The sequence below is a fragment of the Electrona antarctica genome (genome assembly GCF_951216825.1).
Source record: "Electrona antarctica genome assembly, chromosome: 21".
In the NCBI taxonomy this organism is placed as follows: domain Eukaryota; kingdom Metazoa; phylum Chordata; class Actinopteri; order Myctophiformes; family Myctophidae; genus Electrona; species Electrona antarctica.
In genome coordinates, this window is record NC_136802.1 from 23,744,795 (window position 1) to 23,759,603 (window position 14,809).

The following is a 14,809-nucleotide window of genomic DNA, read 5'->3' on the forward strand; positions in this document are numbered from 1 at the left end:
GTCCTCCTGTGTACATCCTGGATGTTGTGACGATAACACATCGGAAGTCATCAGTCATAACCTTGCTTCACAACTCCAAAAGAGCGTGCTGCCACGTGTGTGTGTGCGTGTGTGTGTGTGTCTGTCTGTCTGTCTGTCTCTGCATGTGTATGTGATGCCCCCCCCCTTTTCTGTTTTGGCATGTCGTTCACCCTCCCTCCCTCCCTCCCTCCGTCCCCCCATGCCGACCACCCTCTCCCTCCACATGCATAGCTGAGCTGGTGGGTGTAAAAATAGACTGGGGGGGGGGGGGGGGGGGGTGTCGGGGGGGTTGTGTGAATGGACTAGGGCACTGGCATTAGCAATGAGGAAGAGGCACTGTAGTTCACAGTGGCAGTAGAGCTAAACGAGGCTAGGCTAGTAGACATCTGACTCTCCAGGGTGACGGAAGGTACCACAGCACCGCTCATTGGCCGAGTGGAAGTGAAGTTTCATCCGGCTTTGGGAGTTACCAACCTGACGCTCCCCCCCCCCCCCCCCCCCCACGCATGGTAGCCCCACCACCCGGAGCTAAGGTTGTAGGGGGACGGGGAGCTAGGGAGAGGCAATCAATGGATTGGTAAATCTTTTGGTGGAATTGACACGAACCTGCCTCGATTTCATAAAGTTTTGATGGGATAGAGGTCGTGCTGTACGGTGCGCCATGGGTAACGCTGCCCTGTGCAAGGTGTGCGGCTCAGACAAGGGCTTGAGGAGCCCCAGGAGTCAATCCAACGAGGACCCCAATGCTTTGCCCGACTACTACTGCTCTGAGCATTATCCACATCAACAGGCACTGAATCCGGTAAGACCCTGAAGACAGATGTTGTACGACAATGTCGTGGGCCGAACATGCGGATGTGACACACTGTGAGCTTGTGTACAGTAGATATACATATTTCTGCACAACATGTGTGATGAATGAAACAGGCTTTGCAGAGTCAAGAGGCTAACAATGTCAGAGGACATCTTCTTGCCACTAGGCCTGTAATGCAAAAAAACATGGTTAAACAAGTTATATATTTACAATATTGTTTTTTGTTATATCATTTGAAACGTAGCTTTATTATTCTTATTCTTAAGGATTAAGGTTGTCCCTCAATTGTCATGTCTTGGATGTTTGAAGATATTATTTCTGTAGCTACTGTATGTTAAATGCAGGTTTTGGGACAGTTCTTTCAAGAAGCCAGATTTCTAAGTTGTTCAAAAAACACCCGCCAGTGAATCATACAGCTGTATGAAGGTGAAAGTCTCTCACTTCCACCCCCCCCTCCAGCTGTCACACAGCTGATCACGTTGTTTTTATTTAGTCATTTATGGTACGGTACCTGTTAATCTAGTGCATTTCCTTAGGAACTGCATTGTGAAGTTGTGTGTGTGTGTGTGTGTGTGTGTGTGTGTGTGTGTGTGTGTGTGTGTGTGTGTGTGTGTGTGTGTGTGTGTGTGTGTGTGTGTGTGTGTGTGTGTGTGTGTGTGTGTGTGTGTGTGTGTGTGTGTGTGTGTGTGTGTGTGTGTGTGTGTGTGTGTGTGTGTGTGTTGTGCACACGTCCATAATATGGAAGGGCGTTTGGGCATTTTACTTTGAAATGTGTCCTGTACAGTTGGGAGTGTCACTGGTTAAACGTGGTTGTGTGAGTATGGGGGAGGTTCTGCGTAGTTGTGTGTCTGTTTGCGTGCACGTGTGCGTGCGTGCGTGTCAGTTCCTCTGCTCTCTCTTTAAAGGACACTGTGACATGTTCTGCCCTTGTCCTTGGCTCTTATAGATATACTGTACTGCAGTGGTTCATTTGAAACACTTGGGAATGACTTTAGCAGCATGCCAACACTCTAACACTATTGTCACTACTCACACTCATTTTTCTGTCTCTTTACTGCAAAGTACAATTACACATGCCTGGAGTTAGACATAATGCCCTTTGGTCAAGGACACCGGCAGGAGTGTATTCCTTCAGTATCTGGCTAAGATGGTAGTAGCTGAGTGGCTAGAGAGGCCGTCTGGGAATCGGAAGGACGCTGGTTTGACCCTCGGCTCGCCCAGTCCATGCGTGGAAGTGTCCCTGAGCAAGACACATAGGGCAGTATTATGCGTGTCTTAAGTACCAGGTCTTATTACTTAACTTAAGACCTGGAGGTGTGGTCAATGCTGTTTGGCCACTCAGAATAGCCAAATGGCATTGATCACGCCTCCAGGTCTTAAGTTAAATAATAAGACCTGGTACTTAAGACACGCATAATACTGCCCATAACCTCCTAATACCATAAACATAATTTTAATCCAAAATGATGCAGGTGCCGGAAATACTGTATATCTTCTCTGTCGGGTGAAAACCTCATATGTCCAAATCTGTTGCTATTCAGGATATAAAAAATAAAGCAAAGGTAGCAGATCGACAAGCTCAAAACACGTCACTTTGCACCGCACTTCGAGCTTGCAGATCTTCTACTTTTAAAAAAAAAAACTCTTTATTTTTTGAATTTTTGAATATGCAAGAGACACAAAAGACAGACAAGGCATACATTAAAACAAAAACATCAACAGAAGAAACAGAATAATAATAAAAACAAACAAACAAACAAACAAATGAGGTCATGGGATGTACAGCAACAAGCAACAACAATACATATTACAGACTTTTGGATTCATTGACAACCGGAAAGACACAGCCCATATTCACTCCATATCCGCCCCCCCAGCTAAATACTCTATCCATTTCTCCCATCTTCTTTCACCCAGCTCTTTTTGCAGTCTTAAAGAATAGGTCATCTGTTCTAGGAGATGTAGTTGAGATCTTCTACTTTTGATACTTTTGTGTGACGCTGTAGTATGATCAAGTAGGGCATTAACTTACAAACAAACACAAACGGTTAGAATATGGAGATTAGGAGATATTGGTTTCTGCCCGACAGCAAACAAAATGTATTTTACAGTTAATAAATACCATGTCCGACAGCATATTGTCGGGAACGTGTTGTCCTTAGTACCCTCAGGCATTACTTATTGAGCAGTATGTTAAACGCTGTAATGGCCGGGACATCGCCAAATTAATGTTACATGGTATGACTTTTAAAAAACCCTCAGTGTGTGCTCTTAGTGTGGACATTTAAATGACCATGTGAGACCCAACAACAATAATACTGTGGGGAGAAATCATCACAGCGCTCTCTGAGCTCAAAGGCTTAGGCACTTGAAGCATTTTTGCTCGAGTGCAGCAATTGGTGAAAGGTTGAGGTGTATAAATAAATATAAAGGGTACTGCCAAACCTTTGACACGCACGCACGCACGCACGCACGCACGCACGCACGCACGCACGCACGCACGCACGCACACACACACACACACACACACACACACACACACACACACACACACACACACACACACACACACACACACACACACACACACACACACACACACACACACATCTTCCTTACATCACTTGACTGGAGTCAGTACACTTTCCTCAAAGTAAACAAAGTGACAAACGATAACTGAAATGTCAACACCAACCACCTGCTGTAATTTAGACATTTAACAGACGCTCTTATCGAGAGCGACTTACAAAGTGCAAGATCACAGTAAATGGCATGACAGGGTAAATGGGCACTTAAATAGAGTGCAAAGAAAACAATTATTAAGTGTTGCAAAGTAATTAAGACATCAGGTCAGGTACAGTAAACATCAAACTCATCCTCTGTCCAAACAACTTTCTTATAGTGGCATTTGTGGTCAAGCAAACGGTATATGGTTAACAGTAAGTCAGTAACTCGGAAATAAGGGGGGATAAGAGGTAATTCCACACAGCGTGGAGCTCCAGGCCAGGAGGTAGGAGAATCTAGGATGCTTGGAGTTATGGCTGGACTGTCACAAACTGCAAACTGCACACATACGTATACAGGAGTAACTTACTATCAATTAAGATTATACAAGAAGTAGGCCTTGATTGCTGATTCTGTAGTAAGTCTTGTTGCACAGTCAAAACGTTTGCATGGTGTGGCATAGGAGATAGTCTAAATAGTTTGTGCTATGAATGTATGCACAATTGCATATAGACTTACATCAAGATGTAGTAGACAGTAGTGATAAGACATGACATGAGCTTTGAGCTCTTTTCTTTCTGAAGACCCCTCAACCTGTTTTTAGACCTGCTCTGCTCTGCCTTTACCTCTGGCTCCACCTCCTGACCTGTACGTGACACCTTGACCCTTGACCCTTTGGTGTCACTGTACAGTGCTGCTAAGTGGCATATTTAGCGCCTATATTGTATTACAACAAGTTCAGTATTCCACATAGAGGAGCAAAGCAGGACTCAATTTTAAAGGGAAACAGTTTGGTCATTGTATTGCCTACGCTTTTTGAGCACCGCTTAGACCGTTTTTTAAGCTTGATTTAGTATTTAGATATTTGGTGTTCGTTTTAGCTGCCCCGCCCCCTTCCTATACAAACTCATTGTAACTTTCAAACTCCATCTTTAACTGTGTGTATCTGTACTATCTGTGTCTGTTGCAGCAGCTCTCTTCTTAGTGAATTGTACAATCATTGCCATTGCAGCTTGCCAGCTCACGTTGTTACACACAGCCTCCTGTCTACTGAACCTTTCAAGGTGACTTACGCAATCAATGTTACTTAATATCCTCGCTGTCATGCACAAACCTTGTATCTCCATATTTCAACTGTTAATGCTTTATCTCTTTTTTGTAAATGAATGCCCTACTTCATCATGATACAATGCTATTTTTTTTTAACATTTGGAAAGTGAAAGTGTGTGAAAGTTAGGTTTTTATAAATATTTAAAGTTGAACTGCAATGGCTTTTTTGGGCATTTTATTTTTAAGTTTCAATCTGAAACATAAGCCTGTATGTTTCTGAACCAATCAGAGCGGCCCATCCCTTCAAGCTATGGGACGTTACAATCTCACCCGTGTGTAGCAGTGCTACTGTTTGTTTACAAGTAAGAGAGATATCCAGCTCAGCATGTTTGCTAAATGGCTTATTTCTAACCTATAATGGTTCAGATGCATATTTTAGTGTGCTGATTAACTTTAAAAGGAATAATACACTGTCTGGATGTCATGTTTGGAGGAACGTGCAGCAATGGGTTATATAACAGGTGAATGAAATCAAGATTCATTTATATTCATCATAAGGTTAACAGACTAGTATGTCATCAAGCAGCATGTTAGGTATGCCCAGGCCCCATATGATGACCACCTCTAAAAGTGGGAAAAACATATTTTTCATTTCACTACATTTTTAGACAATGAAAAGAATGAACAGCTTTTCACTAAAATAGCTACATTGGATCCATTGGAACACTTTTTTATTTTTTCTGAAAAGTTTTGTTGTATGCAAAGTTATGCAATACTTTTTCATGCACAATGAAATTGCTTGTTCAGACAGTAGCCTACACCCACAACTGATACCATATCATATGTATTAATCTTAGCTATTAACATTCCTCAGCATGAATTTGTGAGCTTTGTCTGCTGAGTTACATATTGAAATGATTGATTGATTGAAATATTTATTAACAGTTTGCAGAATTACAGTACATTTCGAGCACAAACTCAATACAAAGGCTGTTAACTGTGAGTGGACGACCCAATTAAGCATTACACTTGTTTACAACAGGGTCCACCATGTTCAATTCATCAAAACATTTAGAGACGTACAAATAGACACTTCTATATAGACAAAGAACAGAACAGGAATTCATCATAATGGAGGTAAAAAGGGAAAAGAAACATATACAGTGAGGGAAAAAAGGGGGGGGGGATTCAGATTTTACGGGGCCAGTTTCGAATTGCGGCCGTCCGTAGGTGCCCTTTGAGAGCGGTTTTGAAGGAGTCAAGGGATTCGCATGTCTTAATGACTGTTGATAGGGCGTTCCACATTTTGGTGGCATAGGAGTGAAAAGAATTTAGTCCCTTGTTTGTGCCGAATCTGGGTTGTACATGGTTCGTTGCACTCCCTCTGGTGTTGTGGGTGTGGACTTCGTTAACATTAAGGAAGTATCTAGACAGGTACATGGGTATCTTGGTGGTGTATCGAATCTTGTGGACCAGACCCATTGCAAGATGCTGTACTCTGTCGTCGACCCTAAGCCATTCCAGCCTGTCGAAGTGGGCAGGGGTGAGGTGGGTTCGTGGAGCGAGGTCAAGTAGGAGCCTGACCAGTTTGTTTTGGGAAGTCTGGAGCCTAGTTTTAAGGGCCTTTGAGGTGCTGTGGTACCAGGAGGTGCATGCATAGTCAAAGAAACCTTGTACAAGGGCTCCTGTTAAGGTCTTCAAGGTGTTTTTGTTGACCAGTGAGGAGATCCTGTAAAGGAATCTTGTTCTTTGGTTGACCTTTTTGATTACGTTGGTGGCCATTTTATCACCGGAAAGATTAGCCTCCAGGATGGAACCTAGGTAGGTAATTTCATCTTTACGTGTGATAACATTGTCACCCACTCTAACCAAGAAGCCATTTGCCTTGCTGAGATTACTATTAGAGCCAAAGAGAATGGATTCAGTTTTTCCCAGGTGTAAAGATAGTTTGTTATCAGCGAGCCAGGTGCAGATTCTACCGAGTTCAGAGCTGAGGGCCTTTTCAACCTGCAGTTTGTTCCTGTCCGAGACTAGCAGTGCCGAGTCATCTGCGAACAGGAACAAGTTGCAGTCACAAGCTGAAGTCATGTCGTTGACATATATTAGGAACAGTAAAGGTCCTAGTATGCTTCCTTGTGGAACGCCACAGCTCACTGGGAGGGGGGGGGGGACAGTGTTCCATTCACCTCCACCATCTGTTCTCTCCCCTCCAGGTAGGATTGCATCTAGCTCACTGATGTGCTATCGAAACCAATTGCTTTAAGCTTGTTAACCAGTATGGAGTGGTTCACGGTGTCAAAAGCCTTTTGGAGGTCCAGCATGACCATGCCGCAGTATTTGCCAGCATCCACCTCATGTTTGATGTGGTCGCTCAAATAGAGAAGGCATGTGTCAGTGGAGTGGGATGTTCTGAAGCCAGATTGGAACTCGTACATTCATTTATTTGTGGCAAGATACTTTTCAACCTGTTCATAGACTATTTTTTCCATCACTTTCGAGATGGAGCTTAGAATAGAAATAGGGCGGTAGTTGCCAGGGTCTAATTTACGAACGAAACATGCAGAATATTCCATTATTATGAACGTTGTGTACTTGTCATTAAGTGCCTCTGTTTTGCGACTCTAAATTAGCATGAACGTATACTTAATCAAGGAAACTCAAGGGCCACCTCTGTCATGTGGTATGGAAATCAGTCCATTAGGACTGCTCTGATTGGTTGGAAGCTGGAGGGGTCAAATCCTGCTTGAGTTGTTGTTGGTCTGTGCATGTCAGCAATGATTACTGAATATGGAATATACCTGTAGAGCTACTGTATATCTTTTTAAACAAGAACATTTCACTTACCCTACCTTTTAATTAGTCCTAAATGGATAATGATTTGGTTTCATATACTGTACACCATTTGAACATTATACCACCCCTAATGTGTAAAGCCTGCCGTAATGATAGAGCGCTGTGTAGTGCCACAGTGACAGAGTGCTTTCATGTCTTCTCAGCCTAGTTCTACAGAAGCAGGGCATGCAAGGCAACCCTGGGGAGCGTTTAGATGCCCCCCCTCCCTCCACGCACACACACGCACGCACACACGCACGCACGCACGCACGCACGCACGCACAGTCACCACAGATCATAGCGACTAGCGGGCAATGGCTGCAGAGTGCGGTTGCTAGTAAACAGTGATGATCTGTTATTCTGCCCTGATGGCCAAGAATAGAAGGTCTCTCTCCAATCACATCAACAAGGACACAGTTGGCTGTGTGTGTGTGCGCATGTGTCTGTGCACGTGCCTCTTAAGTAGCCTATACTAGTGATGTGGGCTATGATTTGCCATGGTAGGGGTAATGGCTCCTTCGTGCATACGGTGGTTGGTGCTTTTGGAACACGGACACACGTCGCACGTGCACACACACACACAGACACACACACACATTCACATTCACATTCACATTCACATTCACATTCACATTCACATTCACATTTTACATGTCGTGTTGCTTTGACCTTTTTTCCAAAGCAGCAACACAGAGAACTGTGATGGGGGGGGGGGGGGGGGGGGGGAGGGAGGGGGGGAGGGAGAGAGAGAGAGAGACAGAGAGAGAGGTTCTCAACCATTTTCTTCTCTTTGATATTCATTGGGCCACATTATATTGGATTTGTATCTCTGGGACCTCAATCTAACCACAAATCAGAAATGTGGTTCCATTTGCACACTCTTGAGTTATACGAACCTGTAAGGGACCATTTGGTTCCTAGCTGATTGATTTAGCTGCATGGGGACCACCTGGAACACCCTATAAAGAACCCCTGTCCTGGACGTCCATGGACCCCACGTTGAAAACCACTGCTGTAGAGAGTTTAAATCCAGCAGCGCCTGCGTGCGTGCATTTCCATGTGATTTCCTCCGCCTTTGCAACCACTATACCGAATGCTCTGTTGTCATGGGAACCTCAGGAGGCAGGGCAGCGCTTGTCTCCGTGGTAACTGGGGGGGTGCTTGGATGTATCCGCGACATTGGTCGATCGTCTGGGATGGGTGGGTGGTGGGTGGGCGGTGGGTGTGTTTACATTATTGATAAAGGCTCCATTTATGAAGACAGAAGAGGCAATGGGTAGATGAATGTTTGATGTCGTCTGTCAGAGCAGGGCTTTAGGGATTGCGTTTTGTCGCGCTTGACAAACTTGATTAAGTGTGAGTTTGTGTGTATGTGTACGAGCGAGCGATAATTATGACCGTCTAGACATGGCCGGACCATTATTTAGGCTAAAGCAAACGAAACATGTTGTTGAAGATTATGAAGAATCAAAACATAACAGCAATGAGTATTAAGTGAAGTTGCTGATAGAAATAAACATTCTTTCATTGAAGTGTGGTTTAGGAAAGGGTTTAGTAGTTGCTTACAACATGAGTCTTATACAGGGGGACCCCAATGGGGTCCTCAGAGTTATTACAGGGGAACCGCCAAATCTTTGTGTTATAGGAATTTATTTCTTCTTCTTTTTTACTATAATTGTTAGGAAAATATCATTGTGTAAACAAACAAAAATATGAATTCATACAATGTATACAGTGCCGTCAAACAAGTCTATGAAAGCTATCTATGAAATCTGAATCTCTATGAAAGTTTAATCTGCAACACAATATGTAGTGAGGGTCCCTGCTGGCTTACAACTCACTGCAGAACCCGCCTGTGCTGAGAGAGTGTTATGACTCATGCCAAGTGCACTTTGAAAACACTCACCCCCTTTTGGACACTGTCCGATTAATATGAAACAATTTCTGTAGGAAGTGGGTAGGCACTATAGTCCCTCCATTTTCATGAATGTTAAGTGCTTGTCATTCAAAACCCCACTTGTTCAAGAAGTCATTTTGGCTTCAGCATACCGTAGCTAACAGTAACACAAGGAGGATTAGAGCAGGTCTTTTATAATGCGAGCCTGTGGCTCTTTAAGGAATCCGGGGGGCTACAGTATGTTCAGTCCCATTGTGTGGTGGCCCTGATCTACAATGCTAACCCTGTCTCATTCTATGCATGTTGCTGTGTCGTCTCGGCTAACTGCTTTACTGAGTCATAGGCCCCGATCAAGGCCTGCCAAGGCATTATTCAGCTAGAAACTACCAGATGATTCATCAGTGATGTCAGACTCATTTGCTGTATACAGTTTGGTGCTGATGTCCCACAGGGATCATCACCCGCAGGGTGACACTCACATGACGTCTAATTTATGGCCTTGGTTGGTCAGCACTAGGGATGGGAATTTTGACCAACTAACATAATCTCAACTAACATAACCTGACCCACATAACTAACTACAGGGCGGCAGTGGCTCAGGAGGTAGAGCAGCTAATTTTTATGAGTAAATGTGGATTCTGTTCCTACTTAGAACCTAATTTCAATACCGAACCCTACCCAGCAGCATTTGAAATCTTTAAATATACATACAGGCCTATACAGTATATGCTGTAACAGTATATTATGCTAAGAATTTTTATTTGAAAGTAATAGAAAAGAATAACGTTATACCCCGCTCTGCCACTAAAAGCAGAAAGATGTTTTGCGAAGCACTTGTTGCGTAACAATGAAGTATACGTATATCATTCAGGAAAAAAAACCTAAAAGGACACATCAGTCATGGACTCATGTTATGTTTATTTACAGGCAAGGGGAACGCGAAGCATTACACGTGACACGTGAGATGAAAGATGAAAAATACCAATGCAACAACAGTCCCGATCTCCAACATAATGCACTATAAAATCAATGTAGCCTAAATGAATGAACAAGGAGTTATTTTTAATAGTACTTATAGTTATAGATTAGTCAAATGGTGTCCTGTCCTGCATGTATGTGTGCAGCCAGATTTACTCATGATCAGATACCGTATTATTAAGATGTCCTGAAGTAGTAGCTGTCAGCTTCTCACCGCTAACATGAACTCCTTTACTGACACAAACACCACCATGGCTTGTATTTCATGAGGTTTCAGGGCATATTTCTCAGGTCCCCAGACCCCTTTGTGAGGGGAAGTTGCTTTTACACCTTCACACTGCTGATGACTGCTCAGGTGGCTCAGATGAGTGCACAGGAGGGACCTGTTAGGGGTTAAGTGCCTTGCTCAGGGACACTCTGACACATGGACTGGGTGAGCCGAGGGTCAAACTGTCGACCTTCCGATTCCCCAGACGGCCTCTCTAGCCACTCGGCTTCAGCCGCCTGTCAGCATCATACTGGTACAGTAACTGGTTGTTGGCCAGTTTAATTTGGCATAGTCTGCTTAAAACCCTTTCTTTTCTCCAGGTCCAAATTCTGCCAAACTTTGGCGGACCTCTTCTGGTATTTAGCCAATGTTTATCACACTAGAGCAGTGTGATATTGCAACATTCTTAGTAAGAATACTTATGACTCTTTCTGTAGTGAAATTAGAGCAATTTACTAGATTTAACCACTTGAACCCAAGTGTCCCTATTCTGGGCATATCGGCGAACTTTGTGTACAACTCTGTGTACTCTGTGTATAAATGATTTCCAAGCTCACAAGATTCAATGCAACACTTGCATGCAGCTGTTTTTGTCAAATAGATTTGGTGTAGAGGGAAAAAAGAATAAAAGGATAAACCCCTGAAGTATATATGGTTTAAGACAGTGGTATTCTTAATAGTAGTACAGTAGTTGTGCACAGCGCTAACATACGCCCCCATTCAGTGGATGAGTTCAGTGAAGGATGGAAGTTAGCAGCAGCTGAAGTTCAGCCAGGGTTGCAGAGATAGCTGGCCTTGCAGGGTCTCTGTGATGCAGTGCAGCCTCACTGCAGCACACACAGACACCATCAAACTGCCGACCACTGAGACTCACATCAAAGAGTGTGTGTGTGTGTGTGTGTGTGTGTGTGTGTGTGTGTGTGTGTGTGTGTGTGTGTGTGTGTGTGTGTGTGTGTGTGTGTGTGTGTGTGTGTGTGTGTGTGTGTGTGTGTGTGTGTGTGTGTGTGTGTGTGTGTGTTGAGAACTTGAGACTCACATCAAAGACTGTGTGTGTGCGTGTGTGCGATACAGCCACCACTGCAGCACTGTTGGGCACTCATTTCATGAAATTGGTGGTCCTTTTTCACCCCCTTCTGCTTCTATTACAATGTGTCAACTGATGACAGGACTCTAATCACGTGTCAGTTTCCATACAACACTTCATTCTGTTGTGTCACTGTATCTTGAAGTGTACGCCCTCCCCTTTGACCTCAAGTTAAAGCATGTGAAAATTGGACCAGAGTAGTTCTTATGTCAATTAACGTTTGAGGGACATACATAGTCAGGCATAAGGCTACATTTTGTTTTTTGGGGAAAGCGTGCACAGTATCAAACTCTTAGCTGTCTGTCTAATAGAAGGATATAAATGTTCCGTCAGCACAGGGTTGTTTATCTTGGCTGAGTGTTTCATCACAGCAGGAGGTGAGAGCTGAGTGCCTTTTAAAATTGGGTACCAGCCAGGCTCTGAATTCCAATGTAACAGGTCGAAAATGCTGAATCATTCTTCCTTCTTCTAACTCTGTTGGTCCATTGCTAGTTCGGCATCCACAAACAGAGGCCTTGTCCACACACATGAAATACCTAAAGTAGTATGGTCATTTTGTTATTATCCCCTAAAAAGGTAATCTTCAGTGGTTTTCTTTTCGTTATACGTAGGTTCCACTGCACAATGCACAAAGACAGAACGGATCATCCTAAAAAGGAACATTGTGTTCTGTTCAATAATTTATTGAGCTTGATTGTTTCTCCAAAATGTCAAGGAAAATGTCTAACTTGAAATTCAAACCACCATGTATCTGCAGTGCTAACTTGAAAAACTAAAGTCACAGGTTTTTTTGTTTTGAAGAGCCTTAATTGGCTCGAATCGTCGTCAATAATAAACTTTTGGAGTTTCTGGCAGGTTTTTTACCCCTTTTAAATTGTGTGATTATCATTGGGGATAGATGAGACTTGTCTATATAGCACAATGACAGTGGTTTTCTAATGCAGCGCTTCTTTCTGTCTCTTCCAGTCGGACAGCAACACCAGTTTCCTCCGGGCAGCGAGATCCGGGAACATCGACAAAGTTCTGGAATTTCTCAAGGGGGGAGTAGACATCGGCACCTGCAATCAGGTAGGAAGGAGACGAGATGGATGGATTACACAGACATGCCCGCACGCACGCACGCACGCACGCACGCACGCACGCACGCACGCACGCACGCACGCACGCACGCACGCACGCACACACGCACACACGCACGCACGCAGACATTCTTCACCAGGTTATTATTTTACCTACATTATGTGACTTTGAGTCTCTCTGGACCTGCTGTGTGGTTGACAAAGACCAATGTTTGGTACAAGTTCGGTTGGCACACAATCATTTCTAGATGTCACCTCTCATGGTCTGGGGATCAAGACATGGCTGTCGATCTGTTTAAAGTGACAAGGTGACCTTAGACTTTCTAAGACTAGTGCTAACAATCATACATTTACGCTGACCAAGATAACTAGTATCTTTGGCTACACATATTCCCCTGCTGTTGTGTCTTTTTTTATGTTGGCACACTGCCAGACTGGATTACCAGTCAAGGTGCCTGGACCGCTGAACCGTGTAGGCGAGACAGACAGTGGGAAAGCTGAGAGGGAGACATTGTAAGAGAGACAGACAACAGGAAAGCTGGGAGGGAGACAGTGTAGTGGAAACAGACAGTATTGAGAGTTGAGAAAGAAACCAATGTACCGTGTAGGAGGGACAGACGGGAAGGAGAGACTGTAGAGGGAACAGACAGCAGGACGGTGTAGGAGAGACAGACAGTAGGAAAGATGAACGGAAGACAGTGTGAGAGACAGACAGCCCATGGACAGTCCCAGCATATAAGAGACTATGATGGTATTGCTGTCTTCATGTACCGTACAGGGAGCCACTTTGTCCTTGAATGTCATTAGGAGGACATTTCCTCCACATCCACCAGCACATTAATCTGAATAGTCAATCCATAGCCTAAACAAAACCACAATTGATAGTTACAAATATGAAATCCATCCTTTCATTTCAACCACAGATTCCTTTTCCAGATTCCAGATTCCGTTTTTGGCTGGGCACCCCCGGAAATGCTTTGGCCATGTCTCATTCCTCAGCCTTGTAGGAAAGTCTGTGAAAGATTTCACGTAAATTGCACGCTGCGTTCATGATTTGAGGCTTTTTGTTCAAAACAGGCCAATCCTGCAAACTTTGAAAGCCAATGTTGGCCAATTAGGATGGAATATGAAATATCGGACAGATCCAGCTTGAATAGTAATATCAAAAAATGTGTTTTTCAAAAGTCGGCCTCCTGGTGGAGCTATAACAGGCCGTTCTGGAAAGTTTGGGGCTGAGGTTCATCGTTGGCATCCAAAGTGTGTGTGTGCAAAATTTGGTATCGACCGGGTTAACAGTGCCGGATATTAGCTGGTAACAGACGGACAGACGGACGGACGGACGGACACACACACACACGGACACACAGACGGAATGCAAAACATACTCTCTCTCCAATGAGGGATGGAGAGTGTTTGGAGGTGAAGTAAAGTAGGATCTGAACTGAAGCAGTGAGTTGTTATCAGACTGCAGTGGAAGATGTGCAGATCTGCAGTTCTGACTGATGGGGGGAGGGGTCATTCCTCCCTCTCTCTCTCACTCTCTCTCTCTCTCTCTATCTCTCTCTCTCTGTGGGTTTGAATCATTCTCCTGTCTTTAGGCTCAGGTCATGATCATGTCCTCCAAAGCCATTAGCATTCCAGCCAGAGGGTGGACAGTGAAACTGATAGGGTGGAAATAGTTTGAGCCCAACAACGGACACACAGGCAAACAGCCAGCACTCATACTGTGTGTGTGTGTGTGTGTGTGTGTGTGTGTGTGTGTGTGTGTGTGTGTGTGTGTGTGTGTGTGTGTGTGTGTGTGTGTGTGTGTGTGTGTGTGTGTGTGTGTGTGTGTGTGTGTGTGTGTGTGTGTGTGTGTGTGTGTGTGTGTGTGTGTGTGTGTGTGTGTGTGCGCGTGTGTGGGACTTTTCCATTCTCCTCTCCACTTCTGTTCTGTTCTGTTCAGACCCATCCACGTGCCTCCTCTCTCACACAGACTCACTCATATCTGTTATGGCCGTCATACATCCTGCAATATGAGCTCTTAACGGTATCTTATCTGAGGTACTTGTTTACTTGGCTC

At 44.2% G+C, this 14,809-nt stretch overlaps 1 protein-coding gene across 1 annotated transcript in view; it reads left to right on the forward strand.

Annotated features, from left to right (window-relative positions):
• Nucleotides 1–583: 583 nt before the first annotated feature.
• Nucleotides 584–14,809, forward strand: part of LOC306914294 (ankyrin-2-like) — a 98,018-nt gene continuing 83,792 nt past the window's right edge. The window contains exons 1-2 of the mRNA XM_079491291.1: nt 584–823; nt 12,635–12,736. Coding sequence (XP_079347417.1) covers nt 683–823; nt 12,635–12,736 — 243 coding nt within the window. The 5' untranslated portion in view covers nt 584–682. The remainder of the gene's footprint in view (nt 824–12,634; nt 12,737–14,809) is intronic.